This window comes from Kockovaella imperatae, assembly GCF_002102565.1.
Source record: "Kockovaella imperatae strain NRRL Y-17943 chromosome Unknown BD324scaffold_1, whole genome shotgun sequence".
NCBI lineage: Eukaryota > Fungi > Basidiomycota > Tremellomycetes > Tremellales > Cuniculitremaceae > Kockovaella > Kockovaella imperatae.
Window position 1 is genome coordinate 538,555 of NW_019028941.1, and position 13,672 is coordinate 552,226.

The following is a 13,672-nucleotide window of genomic DNA, read 5'->3' on the forward strand; positions in this document are numbered from 1 at the left end:
AAAGCGATGAATGCGATGATCTTCAGAAAGATGGTACTGATTACGTTATGGGACTGGTTTCAAGACCCGGAAGCAATAGCCTGCGAAGGGGTTCAGAGGGACACGGTTCTGACTGATGCATGGAGTCAGGGGTTATATCGAGTCTCCAGACATGCATACGAGGCATCAGCCAAACATGCATGTCGCTTGAATGAACCATTCACATTCCTCGACACTCACTCTCCTCTCTCCATGCCTTGTCCGGAGCCTCGGATATTCGGGTTGTTCTCCTTTTTTTTCGCCAGAAGTCGCGCTGACCAGATCTTGAAAGAATCTATCTCTTGTTCAATCATACTGAGGTATTCATGAAGCTTTTGATGGAATCGAAGAAAGGCTACAGAGGTCCCTAAGGAGAAGGCTAATGACGATAGAGGCTCTTTGATCATGTCGTTCGCCTCCCAGGCTTACCAAAATGGTACAAATCCAAGCGCACGGTGGGTTGTAACCCCTCTCTACATTCCCCAAAAGCGCCGCCCGTCTTACTCATTTCTTCTTTAGCTACAGTCGTGGGACATGGCAACCTCTGCCATACATTCATTCGGGATTCGTCGTTCACCCCTATCAACCCTCTTTTGCTCCTCCTACACCTACAAAGCTGGGCGAGACGAGTCAAGCTGCAGCATATAGGAACAAGTATTCTCACGCCTTGAACCTCGAGTCTATAGGTGAAGAACCACCAAATGGGAATCAATCAGGTCGATACAGGTTCGCAGGGACGACGACGACGACGACGACGAATCAGCATGGGAATCCTTACGAGGTCAGTTTGGATATAGGCGATGAATTCTTCGCCTTTGAGGAGTATAGATGTCTTGTGGAAGAAGATGGAAGAGGTGAATTATGGTACAGGGGATACATCGTTCAATCCGTCTCGTTGGCCAATTTGATGCCCCTTATCACCACCACCAACCCGGCCGGTACTGCGATCCCACCTCGACCTGAACCTTCTGTCCTTATTGGCATCTTTCCCGCGAGCTGCGTCTACGTCAGACACGATGCGTCAATGGATGATGGGTCGCTCACCGCAGCGTACGAAGCGGCGGTGAAGAAAGCTCAGGAGTTGGATAGGGATCGTGGAAATGGTCGCCCGACGGGGTTCGCGTTGGGAACAGGATTCAGCGGAGATATGGATACAGTCAAAGAGGAAGATGAAGAAGGCTCACCTGGAGATGGTGAAGTACAGCGAACGCCAGAGATTGGGATCGTCCCGCTTGAGATAGCGGAGAAACCGGCTGAAGGACCCGATGCCGCTATTCAGCAAGATATCTCAGCGACCACGAATGACGGGAGAAGGAAGAGCTTGACGCTTATCGGTGGCACCCCTGGTACCACCCCGACTCGAGCACCGAGGCCAAAATCGCTCATTCTAGAGAAGAGGAAAACGATAGATGGCCTCCAAGAGAAGGATCAACCACCTCTACCCCGTTTGACTGCTGGAGATTCAACCTTAGCCGGTCAGCTGTACCCACTCGTCGACGAGATTGCGTGTGCCATCAGAGACTGGTATCAACGCTTACCGACCTATCTCGTGAACAGAGATTATCGACTCTTCACCACGGTCGTTCAGCACATTGATGCTTTATGGCTTGGCAGGCGACAGCTACTGTCACAGACATTGAGCGGAGACGAGCTCGCTAGAGTCAGGAGGGAATGCGTGTCAAGATTGGTCAAGTGTAATGTCGCTCAGGGACTCGAAGTGATAGTCAGAAGTCTGGAAGACGGGAGCGTAACGGTCACAGAGAAGGATAGAGCCTTCTCGGGCGCGACCTGGGCAGGCGGGATAAATCTCTACATCCAACAGCTCCAAGTAGGTATTGATGTCGAGTCATCAATAATATGTTGACAGACGGTTGCAGCTCGCTTATATCGATCTCATACCCCTGGATACACTTTTCGGCAGATCCTCAAGACTCTTCGAGGGTCTCCCGCTCGCCTCTGACGCGAGGAGCCAGCGCTTTTCCCTCGCAGCTGCCAAAGCGAGACCACTCGCACTGGGGCAAGCCCTGGATGCACCCCTCGGAGTCTATCATCACGTTCTCCTCGATGTTCGGGCGTTCATCGCCAACCCATGCGCCCCTGGTGAGACTGCAGAGTTGTTTTTTTCTCTCTTCAATGCGAAAGAGAATCGGTTCATCACAGAGGAATTCTGCCTTATCCTCAACCACCTTGGTAGTCCCGCGAGGGATTCAACACAGCGGCTGGGTCGACTTCGGACGCTGTTCACCGATCTGAAACCTGAAGATATTGGTCCTTCGGTATATCTCATCTGCCGACTTGTCAGGAATGGTGCCCTGAAAATGCGATCGGACGCTCAAGCGGGAACACTTGAATCGCAATATCGAAATGTCAACGCGGCGGCTTCGAGACAAAGTCAAACATTATTATCTGATCGAAACACGATGAGGGGAATACCGAGTATCAGTGAGACAGTGACAGACGATTCGTTTTCCATCACGTCGGGCTTTGCGGGTCATCGAACCACGACCACGCATACGAATGGCACGACCACGACCCCTTCGCCTTCTATGTCTGATGGTAGACCGAGTTTCCGTCGACCGCTCGGATGTGCCGTGTTGGAGATGCCTCCCATCAGCAAGCTATTGAGCGAAGATGATGGGAAAGCTGGGATCGTTCCTGGGACGGGATCAGAGTACACAATGTCAATTCATCTGCCGCGAGACGAAGCTACGTTCGCGACCCTGCACGAGGACCTCATCCGTCAACGATCTAAAGAGTTCTCAAAGTCTGGACGGTAAGTTACATCATCCCTATAAACTCACATGCGCTCTTGCCTGATACACCTTGACAGCGCCGAAGCGATCGTAGTATCACTCAAAGTGCTACGAGGATCAGCTCCGAGACTTGCTCGTGAACATCCTTCCCTTCTCCAAGAAGTACCATTCTCCTCCCGTCTAAGCTTCCCCGACGTCGTGTTACCCAACACGGACCGGAACGATCTCTACGTCAAGCTCTGGTCAGCTTCCTTCTTCCCCTCTCCGACATCGTCGGGCGGCTCCATCCGAGTTCGTCGCCCGAGTCCAGCTGTCAATCATGGCAATGTTCAAGTCTCGTTGGAAGTTCGCAAGTCTGACGGCACGGCTTTACCCGATATCATGTTCTCTGGAGGCTCTGGCGAAGGTCCAGTCAGGCAATACCACTCGTTGGTCTTTCAACAGAATGATACGCCAACTTTTGGTGAACTGGTCAAGATTGCATTGCCCGGTCGGAGTGCTCCAGATTGTCATCTCTTTTTGACCTTCCGTTCCCGCACAGCGACCCAGAGACAAGGACGAGACGATTCACAAGAGCTTGAAAAACCATTTGCTTTTGCGTACCTTCCTCTACTCTCGAATACCTCTTGCGTCCAAGACGGATCCCACGATCTTATACTCTATCGCTTGGAGAAGAATCTACAGCCAGCTCCCAATGTTTACCTTGGTTCGCCATTTTCGGATGCCTCGACCCACGGCGTCGTTACTTCCAAGACGCTGACGCCACTCCGAGATCGAATGATGCTACGAACGTATCTCTGCTCGAGTACTCAGACGCAAGATCCGACTCTCCAGGCCTTATTTCACTGGCAAAAGCTAGCAGACAACATCAACGAGCTCTGCAAGACTCTCGACATGTTCAGCTTTGTCAATGAAGAGGAGATTTCAAAATTCGTTCCTTCCATCTTGGACTCGCTCTTTGGCATGACATCCTTTAATGCCGGCGAGAAACAAGAGCAGCTCGATACTTTGATCTTTAGAGCTTTGGTCAAAGTCCTCTCCATGACTTCAGATCGACGTTTTCGAGACTTTGATGCCGTCCTAGACGACTATATCTCCAATCACTTTACTTCTTCGTCCTCATCTTTCAACCTCTTGCGATCCATGAAGTCAGTCATGTCTCGACCGGAGAGCAAAGACTATCGGTCGTTCCTCAAAGTTTGGCATCTCTTCTTCCGATTCATCATCCGGTCCCGGGAATTGGACAGAGGTAAAGGTATAGGACTAGACGCCACGTCGGCACATATTGAAGCGGATTTCCAGCGGCAAATGAAGGCTATCCTCGAAGACATCAATAGTCTGATGAAGATGACTGATAAAGGCTTGATTGGAACACAGACGCTGGCAGTTCAGCATTACGCGGATGTCTTGCCATATCTTGCTCAAGTGTTTCAACCCTTGGAGACTGCAGAGATGGTGATCACGTTCGCGGACACGTTGACCTACTCCAAAGGATCCATCGCGATCTACAAGCTGTTACTCCTCCTTCAAGTCATCAAAAACATCTTTGACTCTTCCGATGCTAGAGCGCTTCTCGTCCCGGCTCTTGTCAGATGGGTCAAACCGCATCTCGGCCGATTTGAAGAGATTGCCTTTATCAAACATCCTGACGGGCAAGTCGATTCTACGACCGATACGAAGAAAATCAAGTGGATGGAGTGTAATCGTCTTGCTGTCACTGTAGCAGCATGGACGGTGACAAAATTGCAGGACTGGTTGGACTCACCCTTGATAGCGGAGGACAACGGCTTGAAAGTCCAAGAGGAGGACAATATCGAGTACTGTTTGACTTTACTGCCGAGGTGGGGGTCCTTGAAGTCCGCGAATTCAGCTGACAACATCGTCCAGCCTGCTCGAATCGTATGCCGAACTCGATTCGCCAGGCACCCTCGTCACGCTACAGAAGAGTCAAGTGTCCTCTTCGATCTACGAGCGCACACCGGACATGTTCCCCTCATCGCATCCATTTCCACTTCTGTCCGAACTTCCACCACCACCTCTAGTCGACCAGATCCACACGTCAGTCGCGGATGAAGTCCTGCCTTCCAGTGGACCTTTCATCCCTAGTCTGGGTGAATGCTCAGCCGTTATTTTCACTTTGATCCTCGCGTCACCGACCACCAATATGGCCCGGTTCCTGGCCGAATTATTGGACATTGAAGGCGCCGCGGGTACAGCCAAGATTCTCAGATCAGTCTTTGCATTCTGTCGATCCATCCTTCGTTCACGGGCCTTCCCCCGACAATGGCTCAGTATGAACCTCATGTTTTATTCTACCATGCTCGGTCTCCTTCAGGCCATCTCAGATCTACTGGAAGATGGGTTCGTTCCTCCCATCTCTGAGATGGCCTCATTCGATCAATTGCTCTGGACAGACTGCCTCGAACTCCTCTGCGACTTCTGCGGGTCGGAAGAACTGGCTTTGGAAGATCATGCGCCTCAGAGAAGAAGGGCAGAATGGATCATTGCTGGTGATCTACGTGATGATGGGGCAAGACTCCTCATGAAACTATGGAACGCCCTTGGATGGCCTGCGGACAGTGCAAGTGCACAGAGGGTCCAGTCCAGGTACGGAGGGGTGAGTCTTGTCTTGCGATGCTGTACCTTGGCTCAATCGGTCTCTTGCAGTATCAGACCCGCTTCACCAGTCTCGCTGGGCGGGTCCTGGGGCTTTGCCTGTCAAGTCATGATCAGCTCTGTGAGACGGCTGTCGAGATCCTCTTTTCAATGATTTACGCGGAATACGTATTGGATGGCAAATTTGAGTCCATCGCCACGGACATCTTTGTGAAGCTCGATGTTCTGGTAAGTGGCTACTCCTGCGGCAGGGGGTTTGCCCATCTTGACATATCACCGCAGTTCCTCGACAAGGGCAACTCGACCCTTGCGTCGGATCCAACAATGCGAGCATACTTCGTGGCGCACCTTCGATCAGTCTTTGAGGCTTCGCCAGAGATTGATGCAGACTTCCATGTCAAAGTCGGTAATCTCTTGGACGAGATCGAGCTGTTTATCGAGCTGCTCCTGGATCTAAGGGATATTCCAGATACGACCGAATGGAAGGATGAACGGTCGCTCGCCATTTATCGTTTGATCCTGTTCACTCAACGGGTCAACAGAGAAGATCTGTATACTCGCTTTGTTCATCAATTGGTCCGACTCAATGTTGATGCGCAAGATTGGATGGGAGCAGGTAAAGCTCTATGCCTGCATGCCGATCTACACGGCTGGACACTGGACAAGGTGCTCTTGGAACCATTCACGAGCGGATCCATGTCCTTACCTGCTCAGAATGCCTTCGCAAGGAAAGAATCGCTATACTATCATGCCATTGACTACTTTGGTAAGTCGGCTTGATCCTCACTTGATTCCGCTAACATTCGGCATTCAGCGGAGGCAGAAGCGTACGAAGCTGCTCTGCATCTTTGTCAAGAGCTCGTTTCGCAGCATCAGCGTCTGACTTTTAATGTACCAAAGTTGTCTGAATTGTTGAGTCATCAAGCGAGGCTCTGGGAGAGAATCAATGCCGCCAGTCGGAAACAGCCAGAGTACTTCAGAGTGGTGAGACGAGAGAAGGGGTGCATTGAGTGCGAACGATAGGCTGATATCACAGGCGTATTTTGGCGACTTCTCCCTGATCAACAGGAACAAGGACTTCATTGTCCGAGGCAGACCTTGGCAACGATTCTCAGACTTGTGAATACTGTCTGTGTATCAATCGTGGTCATGGCTGATCTCACTGTCCAGCTGCGACGAGATTCAGCACAAGCATCCTGCCGCCATCATTCACCGGTCAAAGGTTCCGCCTCCGGAATCCGATAGAGATGGTGAAGATCAAGTCATTTGGATCACCTCAGTTCATCCCGAGCCCGATCCCGATCACCCCGCACTCGCCGAGGGAGTGCCTGAATCCATACAAAGCTATCACAAGAACAACGAAATCAAGACATTCTCATGTCTTCGTCCGTACTCCCGGGCAGAGAGCGTGGGAGAGGGAGTCATGACTTGGATCGAGAAGACCTGGTTGACGAGTGAGGCTCAGCCGTGGTGCACACACTGACGAGTTCCTTGTAGCTGAGAAGATTCTCCCGGACGTATTGAATCGGTCCGAAGTCGTCGAAATCCGATACGAGCAGATTTCACCGTTGTCCACTGCTTTGGCTGAAGTTGGGAAAGCCACCGGGGCGCTCAGAGATTTGAGCCGAGAGGCACCTGGATATCGAGTCGAGTGAGTCGATGATATCCTGCTTTGTGCTGATCTCGTGTCAGTGTCAAACTTCTCGGGACCGTCATCAATGGAGCAGTCGATTCACCTGTCAATGGTGGTGTCAAGCTGTATCGAAAGGTAACGCGCCCAAAGAAATCCAGGAGCTGACGACATCCAGACATTTATCGAAGGCGATTATTTGAATCGACATCCCTTGGAGACTGCGCAGGTCGGTATGCTAGATGCGGCATTACGAAACTATGTGCAAGCCATACAAAACGCGCTGTCGGTACATCGAGTACATTGTAAGGATGTAACCTTTCACGAAGCGCTTAAGAGTCGTGAGTCAATCCGAGCTCGGTAGGTCATCGAGGGCTGACCCGCCCCAGACTTCTATGCCGCTTTCCCAGACGAGATTGCAGCGCTACCACCCTGGTCAGATTCTACGCATTCGGCTGGCAACATGGGTCGCGCGGTACCCAATGGTCATGGCCATGGATCTAAGCCGTCCGTCTCCACTATTCGATCGCAAGGCAATCATATCGCTGTGAACCCCGCCAGAATGTCCACCATGTCTCTCGCGACTGAGACCGGCTACCTCTTGCCTGAACTTAGAGTTGGACCAAGCATCAAGCATTCGGGTTCAGCGCCGTCGGTGGCTGTAGATGCATCGCATCTGAGGTCCGAGTCCCAGCACACCATTTCTCCAATCAACGGTGATGTCTCCCGTGGAGTTCCGTCAATCCACGGTACCGGTACATCGACATCGTCACCGCGCCAATCCGTCATCTCGGCTGGTAAACGAGCGAGCATGTCATCGGGTCTATCGCCGAATCTAGGGAATCGAGCCAAGAGCTTTGTGGGGAGCCTCAACAATAAATCGAGAGTCAGTTTGAGCGTTCAGAGCGAAGTGGGAGATGCGGATATCATCGAAAGGGATGAAGGAGTCGACGGGATGGTGATTGATATACAGCCGAATCATTCGCAGACCGAGAAAATGGGTCGTTTCGGAAGCTTCATGCGGCGGAAAGAGTGACGACTGGTTCGATAGATGGACATTTTTTTTTGACTGGCGATGACGGACTCAGCTTGATGCTGAATAGCTCAATGATTTATAATGACAGGCATGACAACATGTATCTCGATTCCAGAGGTTCATGCTTTCCATGCTAAGTGTGAGAGCCCATGTCTCAGGCCATGATGATAGTGTACAACTTGTGATGATTCCGGAAGATACAACACGCCATACAGAGTGACTGAGACTGGAGCAGGGACGAACGAGTTATTTGGTAGTCTGCTTATACCCTGGATATGTGTCAGCTTGGCGATGGCACATCTGGGTCGCTAGCTCACTAGACGTGTCCAACACAATGTTTCCACATATTGCACACAGTCCTTTCTTGTACGCACACTTCTGACACCTCGTGGCGTAGTTTTGCTGAACGGATTGCTATAGTGTGGTCACCCATCAGTTGATGATTTCGCCAGCGGCGGAGAGAAGCCCAAAGCCCGTCTCAAACTCACTTTACAATCTATACATTTGTTCCCATACGTATTGATCTTGCCTTTCGATATGCCAGCACCTGCTCCTCCGGGTTTGGCATACGGAGATGCCCTCGCTCTAGCCGTGAGCAACTTGTTCTCGCCGATTTTACGTGTCGATGAAGAAGGTTGAAATGGATCTGGAGCTGCGAGGGTAGAAGTTTTCTGAGCGGGTGGATTTTCAGCAATCGTGGAACCCTCAATGGGATGGAGCCGCTGACCTTTTCACACTTCTTGCACACCATCTTGTACTCCCGGCGTGACTGACGAGCTGCTGAGTTGGATAATAAACAGCTGCAGCATCTGCATAAGCATTTCAAGCGGCGCCGAACGGCCTGCTACGTGACGTGGCGTTTTAGTGGAACAGTTGATTATCAATCTCTTCCCCCGGGAATGACGTTGCTCAAGAGGGCGCCCGCCTTGCTGCGATTTGTCCAAGCAGTCTGTCTTCATTCTCTTTACCCATCTCACCACCTCGACAAGCTCAACGCTGAGCTGTAACCGGAGGGACTCAACGTGATACGCTGCTCTCAGAGAGCCGGACGACATCATGGCCGAATCTAGACCGCTTGTAGTGGACAATGGTACAGGGGTGTGTGATGGGTCTCTCGGATAGCATGCAGATCTAACGTTGCTGCTTCAGTTCGTCAAGTGTGGATATGCGGGATCCAACTTTCCCGAGTTTGGTGAGTATTCCAGGGTGCTGTCATATACTTGGCGACTGATGCGATGTCCTTGTCCCTTCCTCCATCTCGTAGTCTTCCCCTCTGTTGTCGGACGACCCATTTTGCGAGCGGAAGAACGCACTGGATCTTCGTCCATTCGAGACTTGATGATCGGAGATGAAGCGGCAGAGAATCGTTCATTCCTTCAGATGACACAGCCGATGGAGCATGGAGTCGTGAAGAACTGGGAGGATATGAAGCATCTTTGGGATTACACCTTTGATGAAAAACTCAAGGTCGACACTCACGGGCAAAAGATTCTCCTCACTGAACCGCCCATGAACCCGAAAGTCAACAGACAAAAGATGTGTCAGGTCATGTTCGAAGAGTATGGATTTGGGGGTGTCTACGTGGCTATTCAAGCCGTCTTGACCTTGTATGCTCAAGGTGAGAGTGGCTCTACCAGATTCAGTGTTTGGCCGGCGCTCACCTCGCTTCCAGGTCTCCAAACCGGAGTAGTCGTCGACTCTGGTGATGGTGTGACACACATTGTACCGGTCTACGACGGATTCGCTCTACCCCATCTCACCAAACGACTCGACGTTGCCGGTCGAGATGTCACTCGATATCTCATCAAGCTCCTACTCATGCGCGGTTACGCTTTCGAGCGGACGGCAGACTTTGAGACTGTTCGAGGTATCAAGGAAGCCCTGTGCTTCGTCAGTTACGATCTGGAGCAGGACAAGAAGCTCAGTGAGGAGACGACGACACTGGTCGAGAACTATACCGTGAGTCCGGCTCAGATCTGCTACACGTTCCCAACTGACAGCTGGATCAGCTTCCGGATGGTCGTGTCATCAAGGTCGGATCAGAGCGATACGAGGCCCCCGAGTGCATGTTCCAGCCTCACCTGGTCGACCTCGAACAGCCTGGTGTTGCCGGTAAGTCTGGCAGGCTGCACCGGTTTCAGCTCGACTAATGCTGCGATCAGAACTCCTTTTCCAGACTATCACTCAGGCCGCAGTCGATATTCGTCCCGAGCTGTACAAGCACATCGTACTCTCCGGTGGATCCTCCATGTACCCTGGATTCCCCTCACGTTTGGAGAAAGAGATGAAGCAGCTATACCTCACACGCGTCCTTGGCGGAGACGGATCACGCTTAAAGGTGAGCATCAAAGATCTCGGCCTCTTCAACGAGCGAACATACTCACATTCTTTTAGAATTTCAAGATCCGAATAGAAGACCCTCCCAGACGAAAGCACATGGTGTTCCTCGGAGGCGCAGTTCTGGCAGATATCATGAAAGATCGAGAGGAATTCTGGGTTACAAAGGCTGAATGGGATGAGCAGGGTGTCAGGGCTTTGGACAAGCTTGGACGAGGAGAATAAAATAGTGGTCTATGTCGGTCATCTTGCTCTGAATTGTAGATTGTGCTGGCGAGAATGACAGACACACCCGAATTGGTGGGATGCATGTCGTCGCTGCATGTCGGCGACCAATGACTCAATCTGAGTTCCGCTCGACCGGAGTTTTCCATAATTTCCAGGACAACGATCTCTTGGCAGCACAGTCTGAGCATCCTAGCCTGCAGCGGGTCAGTATGGGCTCGGGATGTTGTGATGCTCCTTATCTATATATCCATGGTGCCTATGCGAGGCCAGCAATCGACTGTCAGTCTGACTTGATTGCCTGTGGATCCGCCGCACGGTTCATATTGACAAGTTTTCTGTCCCTTTTTGTCCTCTCGCCGGCCTCCCTTTCCCCTATGTGTACTCTACATGGCTTCGTCGTTGCAATCGCAACTCTGACCAATTGACGGAAGACAAGTCAACGAGTATGTCAAGTGCCTTGCAAGCGGCAGAGGCTGGCTATGACTATGTCGAGGACATCGACCCCAATCTGGTGAGACTGAGCAAGGTACTGTATGCTTGAGTACCTGCTGACATATGGACCTCATTAGACATGTGCGATCTGCCAGTCAGCTCTGGTGGATCCAGTCACTACTGCATCCTGCAAGCATACGTTTTGTCGAGACTGCATTCACAGAGCCATATCGGTCAACCCGCAATGTCCAATCGACCGGAGCGCATTGACCACGCAGAGCCTTCGCGACACCGAGCAATTGGTAAAACTCATGTTGGACGAGTTGAAAGTGAGATGCGGGTCAGAGGGTTGTGGACAGATTATGCAAAGAGGTCACCTGTTGGGTCATGTCACCACTTGTCAGAAGGCTATGATCAAGTGTCATGAAGGCGAATGTGGACTCTCAGTGAGCGACTCAACCGCTGCATACCATTCCCTGTCATCCTGGCCGTCGATGACTGATCATTCAGATGGCGCGCTTTCGTCTACCCCATCACAGGGCCTACGACTGCTTTCAGCGACGTATGGAATGTGACAAATGCGGTGTCATTCTCACTTTCAAGGACAGAACTGTGAGGAAAGCTATAACCAAACAGCTGATCTCTCGACCTCCAGTCCCATTCCCACCCAGGCACCGGAGAAGATAAGGATGTTTGCGAAGCGTGTGATCAAACCTGTCAGTGTCAATCTCTCGAGCCATAAGCTGACAATTGTAGTCGGTACCAATAAGAGCCTGCATCAATGGCATTGTCCTCAGGCACGAGTGCCTTGTCCGCATCAGAAGCGTGGTTGCGCTGCTCTGCCAGCTAGAGCTGAATTGTCGACTCATCTGATCGCCTGTCCCTTTGAGCCTCTTGCAGCCTACTTTGACATGTGTGATGCTCGTATGTCCCGTTTGGAGCAACGAAACGAAGAGCTAGTCCTTCAAATGACTGGTCTGCAGTCAGAGCTCGACAACCTCCGTTTGATGATCCCAAGACAGACGATCGGAGATCGCTGGACAGCAGCGGGTCTGGGTGGGCTCAGTGGAGTTCGGAATATGCGAGCACCTACAAGCCCTCCTCAGCCTAGTACCAGCCCAGCCCGTACCCGAGCGGTATCGCCTGTTCTGGAATCCATGGTCGCCCCTGCAGTGCCACCTGTACTCGGCCCTCCAATTGACATCACGGCTTCATCGGACAGATCGCCACAAATTCAACCTCTGGAGGCAGCATCCTATCCTATGGGGGATGCAACGAACGCAACCTCCCCTTCGAGCTCCCCGCTTGAATCCTTGCCCCTACCTCCGCTTATCAATAACATCACCAATCGAGCAGCTGCAGATATGTCGGCGGTACCCAGTCTCCCTCAGATGTTCCAACCACACACGGATGCAAGCTCCTTCGCCGATTTTGCGTTTCATCATCTAGGTACGGACAGCTCCACCGAGGAGATGATCGCGGCTCTCAGGAGAGTAGCTGTGCATCTGGCGGCAGGCATAGATCAGATGGAAAGACGGCGGGAATTGTGAGTAGATGTGGATTGACCGAGGTCTTACGAGCTACTCCAGACGCACTATGACCGAGAACTTGAGAATCCTGGACGAGGTCGGCAGTCTGAGGGCAATCGTCAACACCATGAGGATGCGTGAGCAGAGCTTGCATCATTTCAACCACATGGCTTAATCCTGCCACTCAGAGGTCATGAACCGTCCCACGAGTGCCACGCCCGCGACCGGCCGTGTGGCAGATTCAAACGGAGCTGAAGATTACCGTACTCTTGATTACGCTCAAGATGCCCGTACTCTTGACTACGCTCAAGATGCCCGTACTCTTGATTACGCTGAAGATGCCCGTACTCTTGATGACGCCGAGCTGCCTACTCCCGAACAAGCCACAAGGCCGTTCGCCCCCCATGCCCATGCCTCTGTCCGAGGGCTTCATCGATCGATGATTCTCGCTCATCGAAGTATGCAGCCAGATCATCGCGAGGTTCCCGAGCGGACCAGTCTGGATGTTGAGGAGTGGCGGCAGGGAGTGCGTGAGAGTGTGGCGTTTTCGAGGATGGACACGCACGGTAGTGATATTTATGGTGATCGAGCGGAGAGCGTCACTTCGAGCCGTGTGACCGTAGGCAACGATAGACTCAGAGGGAGACCGATGGCAATACCTCCACCAGCAAGGAACACGGAGCCGAGCAGTCTGGGCAGACCATATAATCGTGAGTCCGGGGACTGGAGGTCCAGCGCCTGATGATATCAGGGATCAACCCTCTGCACTTGCTCACTCGTCGAGTACGCCATCCTTCTACGTCCCATCGGCCATCATAATGGCGGACATACCGTACAGTATTCGGAACAGATATTGAGATGAAACGATTTTGCTCGGGAGCGATACCGCACAACATCCACGAATTGCCACGATCTCGATCTTGCATGTAACGCACATATTGGCTCTCCCTGTCAGACCCAGGATATTGTCCTGACAGATCTGCGCAGTCCATACATGCCGCTATAAGCATGTCATACGATCAAGAAGCTAACAGTAAAATGCGACGCAGACATCTGCTATGAACAGCTGTGTCAGTAGCTGACTGAAATCAAT

At 51.8% G+C, this 13,672-nt stretch overlaps 4 protein-coding genes across 4 annotated transcripts; 3 read left to right on the forward strand and 1 right to left on the reverse strand.

Annotated features, from left to right (window-relative positions):
* Window positions 1–302: 302 nt before the first annotated feature.
* Window positions 303–8,170, forward strand: BD324DRAFT_654448 (hypothetical protein). The gene is made up of 13 exons (XM_022018792.1): window positions 303–473; window positions 538–1,846; window positions 1,896–2,791; window positions 2,849–4,612; window positions 4,659–5,388; window positions 5,439–6,153; window positions 6,202–6,371; window positions 6,424–6,506; window positions 6,558–6,841; window positions 6,885–7,038; window positions 7,080–7,155; window positions 7,196–7,358; window positions 7,407–8,170. Exons 1-13 carry the CDS (start codon window positions 424–426, stop codon window positions 8,051–8,053), a joined length of 7,041 nt encoding a protein of 2,346 aa, XP_021874359.1. The 5' UTR covers window positions 303–423; the 3' UTR covers window positions 8,054–8,170.
* On the reverse strand, window positions 8,158–8,845 carry BD324DRAFT_611766 (hypothetical protein). The gene is made up of 4 exons (XM_022014305.1): window positions 8,781–8,845; window positions 8,542–8,724; window positions 8,371–8,467; window positions 8,158–8,322 (listed from the first exon to the last, which is right to left on the reverse strand). The coding sequence occupies exons 1-4, from the start codon at window positions 8,802–8,804 to the stop codon at window positions 8,300–8,302; spliced, it is 327 nt and encodes a 108-aa protein (XP_021874360.1). The 5' UTR covers window positions 8,805–8,845; the 3' UTR covers window positions 8,158–8,299.
* Window positions 8,846–9,001: 156 nt separating this feature from the next.
* BD324DRAFT_611768 (actin family) lies at window positions 9,002–10,709 on the forward strand. Its single transcript, XM_022014306.1, has 7 exons — window positions 9,002–9,151; window positions 9,203–9,245; window positions 9,318–9,671; window positions 9,726–10,012; window positions 10,063–10,165; window positions 10,216–10,391; window positions 10,448–10,709. The coding sequence occupies exons 1-7, from the start codon at window positions 9,110–9,112 to the stop codon at window positions 10,613–10,615; spliced, it is 1,173 nt and encodes a 390-aa protein (XP_021874361.1). The 5' UTR covers window positions 9,002–9,109; the 3' UTR covers window positions 10,616–10,709.
* Window positions 10,710–10,788: 79 nt separating this feature from the next.
* Window positions 10,789–13,665, forward strand: BD324DRAFT_15568 (hypothetical protein). The gene is made up of 8 exons (XM_022012042.1): window positions 10,789–11,129; window positions 11,188–11,496; window positions 11,561–11,662; window positions 11,706–11,766; window positions 11,807–12,596; window positions 12,640–12,716; window positions 12,768–13,289; window positions 13,331–13,665. The coding sequence occupies exons 1-8, from the start codon at window positions 11,064–11,066 to the stop codon at window positions 13,396–13,398; spliced, it is 1,995 nt and encodes a 664-aa protein (XP_021874362.1). The 5' UTR covers window positions 10,789–11,063; the 3' UTR covers window positions 13,399–13,665.
* Window positions 13,666–13,672: the final 7 nt, after the last annotated feature.

Excerpts from the sequence above, each read along its gene's own strand:
- BD324DRAFT_654448 (XM_022018792.1), top strand. The coding sequence starts at position 424 with ATGTCGTTCGCCTCCCAGGCTTACCAAAATGGTACAAATCCAAGCGCA. Across the intron at positions 5,389-5,438 it reads TCCAGTCCAGGTACGGAGGG|TATCAGACCCGCTTCACCAG; the intron begins GTGAGTCTTGTC and ends GGTCTCTTGCAG. Across the intron at positions 7,359-7,406 it reads TCACGAAGCGCTTAAGAGTC|ACTTCTATGCCGCTTTCCCA; the intron begins GTGAGTCAATCC and ends GACCCGCCCCAG.
- BD324DRAFT_611768 (XM_022014306.1), top strand. The coding sequence starts at position 9,110 with ATGGCCGAATCTAGACCGCTTGTAGTGGACAATGGTACAGGG. Across the intron at positions 10,013-10,062 it reads CACTGGTCGAGAACTATACC|CTTCCGGATGGTCGTGTCAT; the intron begins GTGAGTCCGGCT and ends CAGCTGGATCAG. Across the intron at positions 10,392-10,447 it reads GAGACGGATCACGCTTAAAG|AATTTCAAGATCCGAATAGA; the intron begins GTGAGCATCAAA and ends ACATTCTTTTAG.
- BD324DRAFT_15568 (XM_022012042.1), top strand. The coding sequence starts at position 11,064 with ATGTCAAGTGCCTTGCAAGCGGCAGAGGCTGGCTATGACTATGTCGAG. Across the intron at positions 11,767-11,806 it reads CGAAGCGTGTGATCAAACCT|TCGGTACCAATAAGAGCCTG; the intron begins GTCAGTGTCAAT and ends TGACAATTGTAG. Across the intron at positions 13,290-13,330 it reads TCTGGGCAGACCATATAATC|GGATCAACCCTCTGCACTTG; the intron begins GTGAGTCCGGGG and ends TGATGATATCAG.
- BD324DRAFT_611766 (XM_022014305.1), bottom strand. The coding sequence starts at position 8,804 with ATGGTGTGCAAGAAGTGTGAAAAG. Across the intron at positions 8,725-8,780 it reads TGTGCAAGAAGTGTGAAAAG|AAAACTTCTACCCTCGCAGC; the intron begins GTCAGCGGCTCC and ends CCACCCGCTCAG. Across the intron at positions 8,468-8,541 it reads ACAAATGTATAGATTGTAAA|CAATCCGTTCAGCAAAACTA; the intron begins GTGAGTTTGAGA and ends ACCACACTATAG.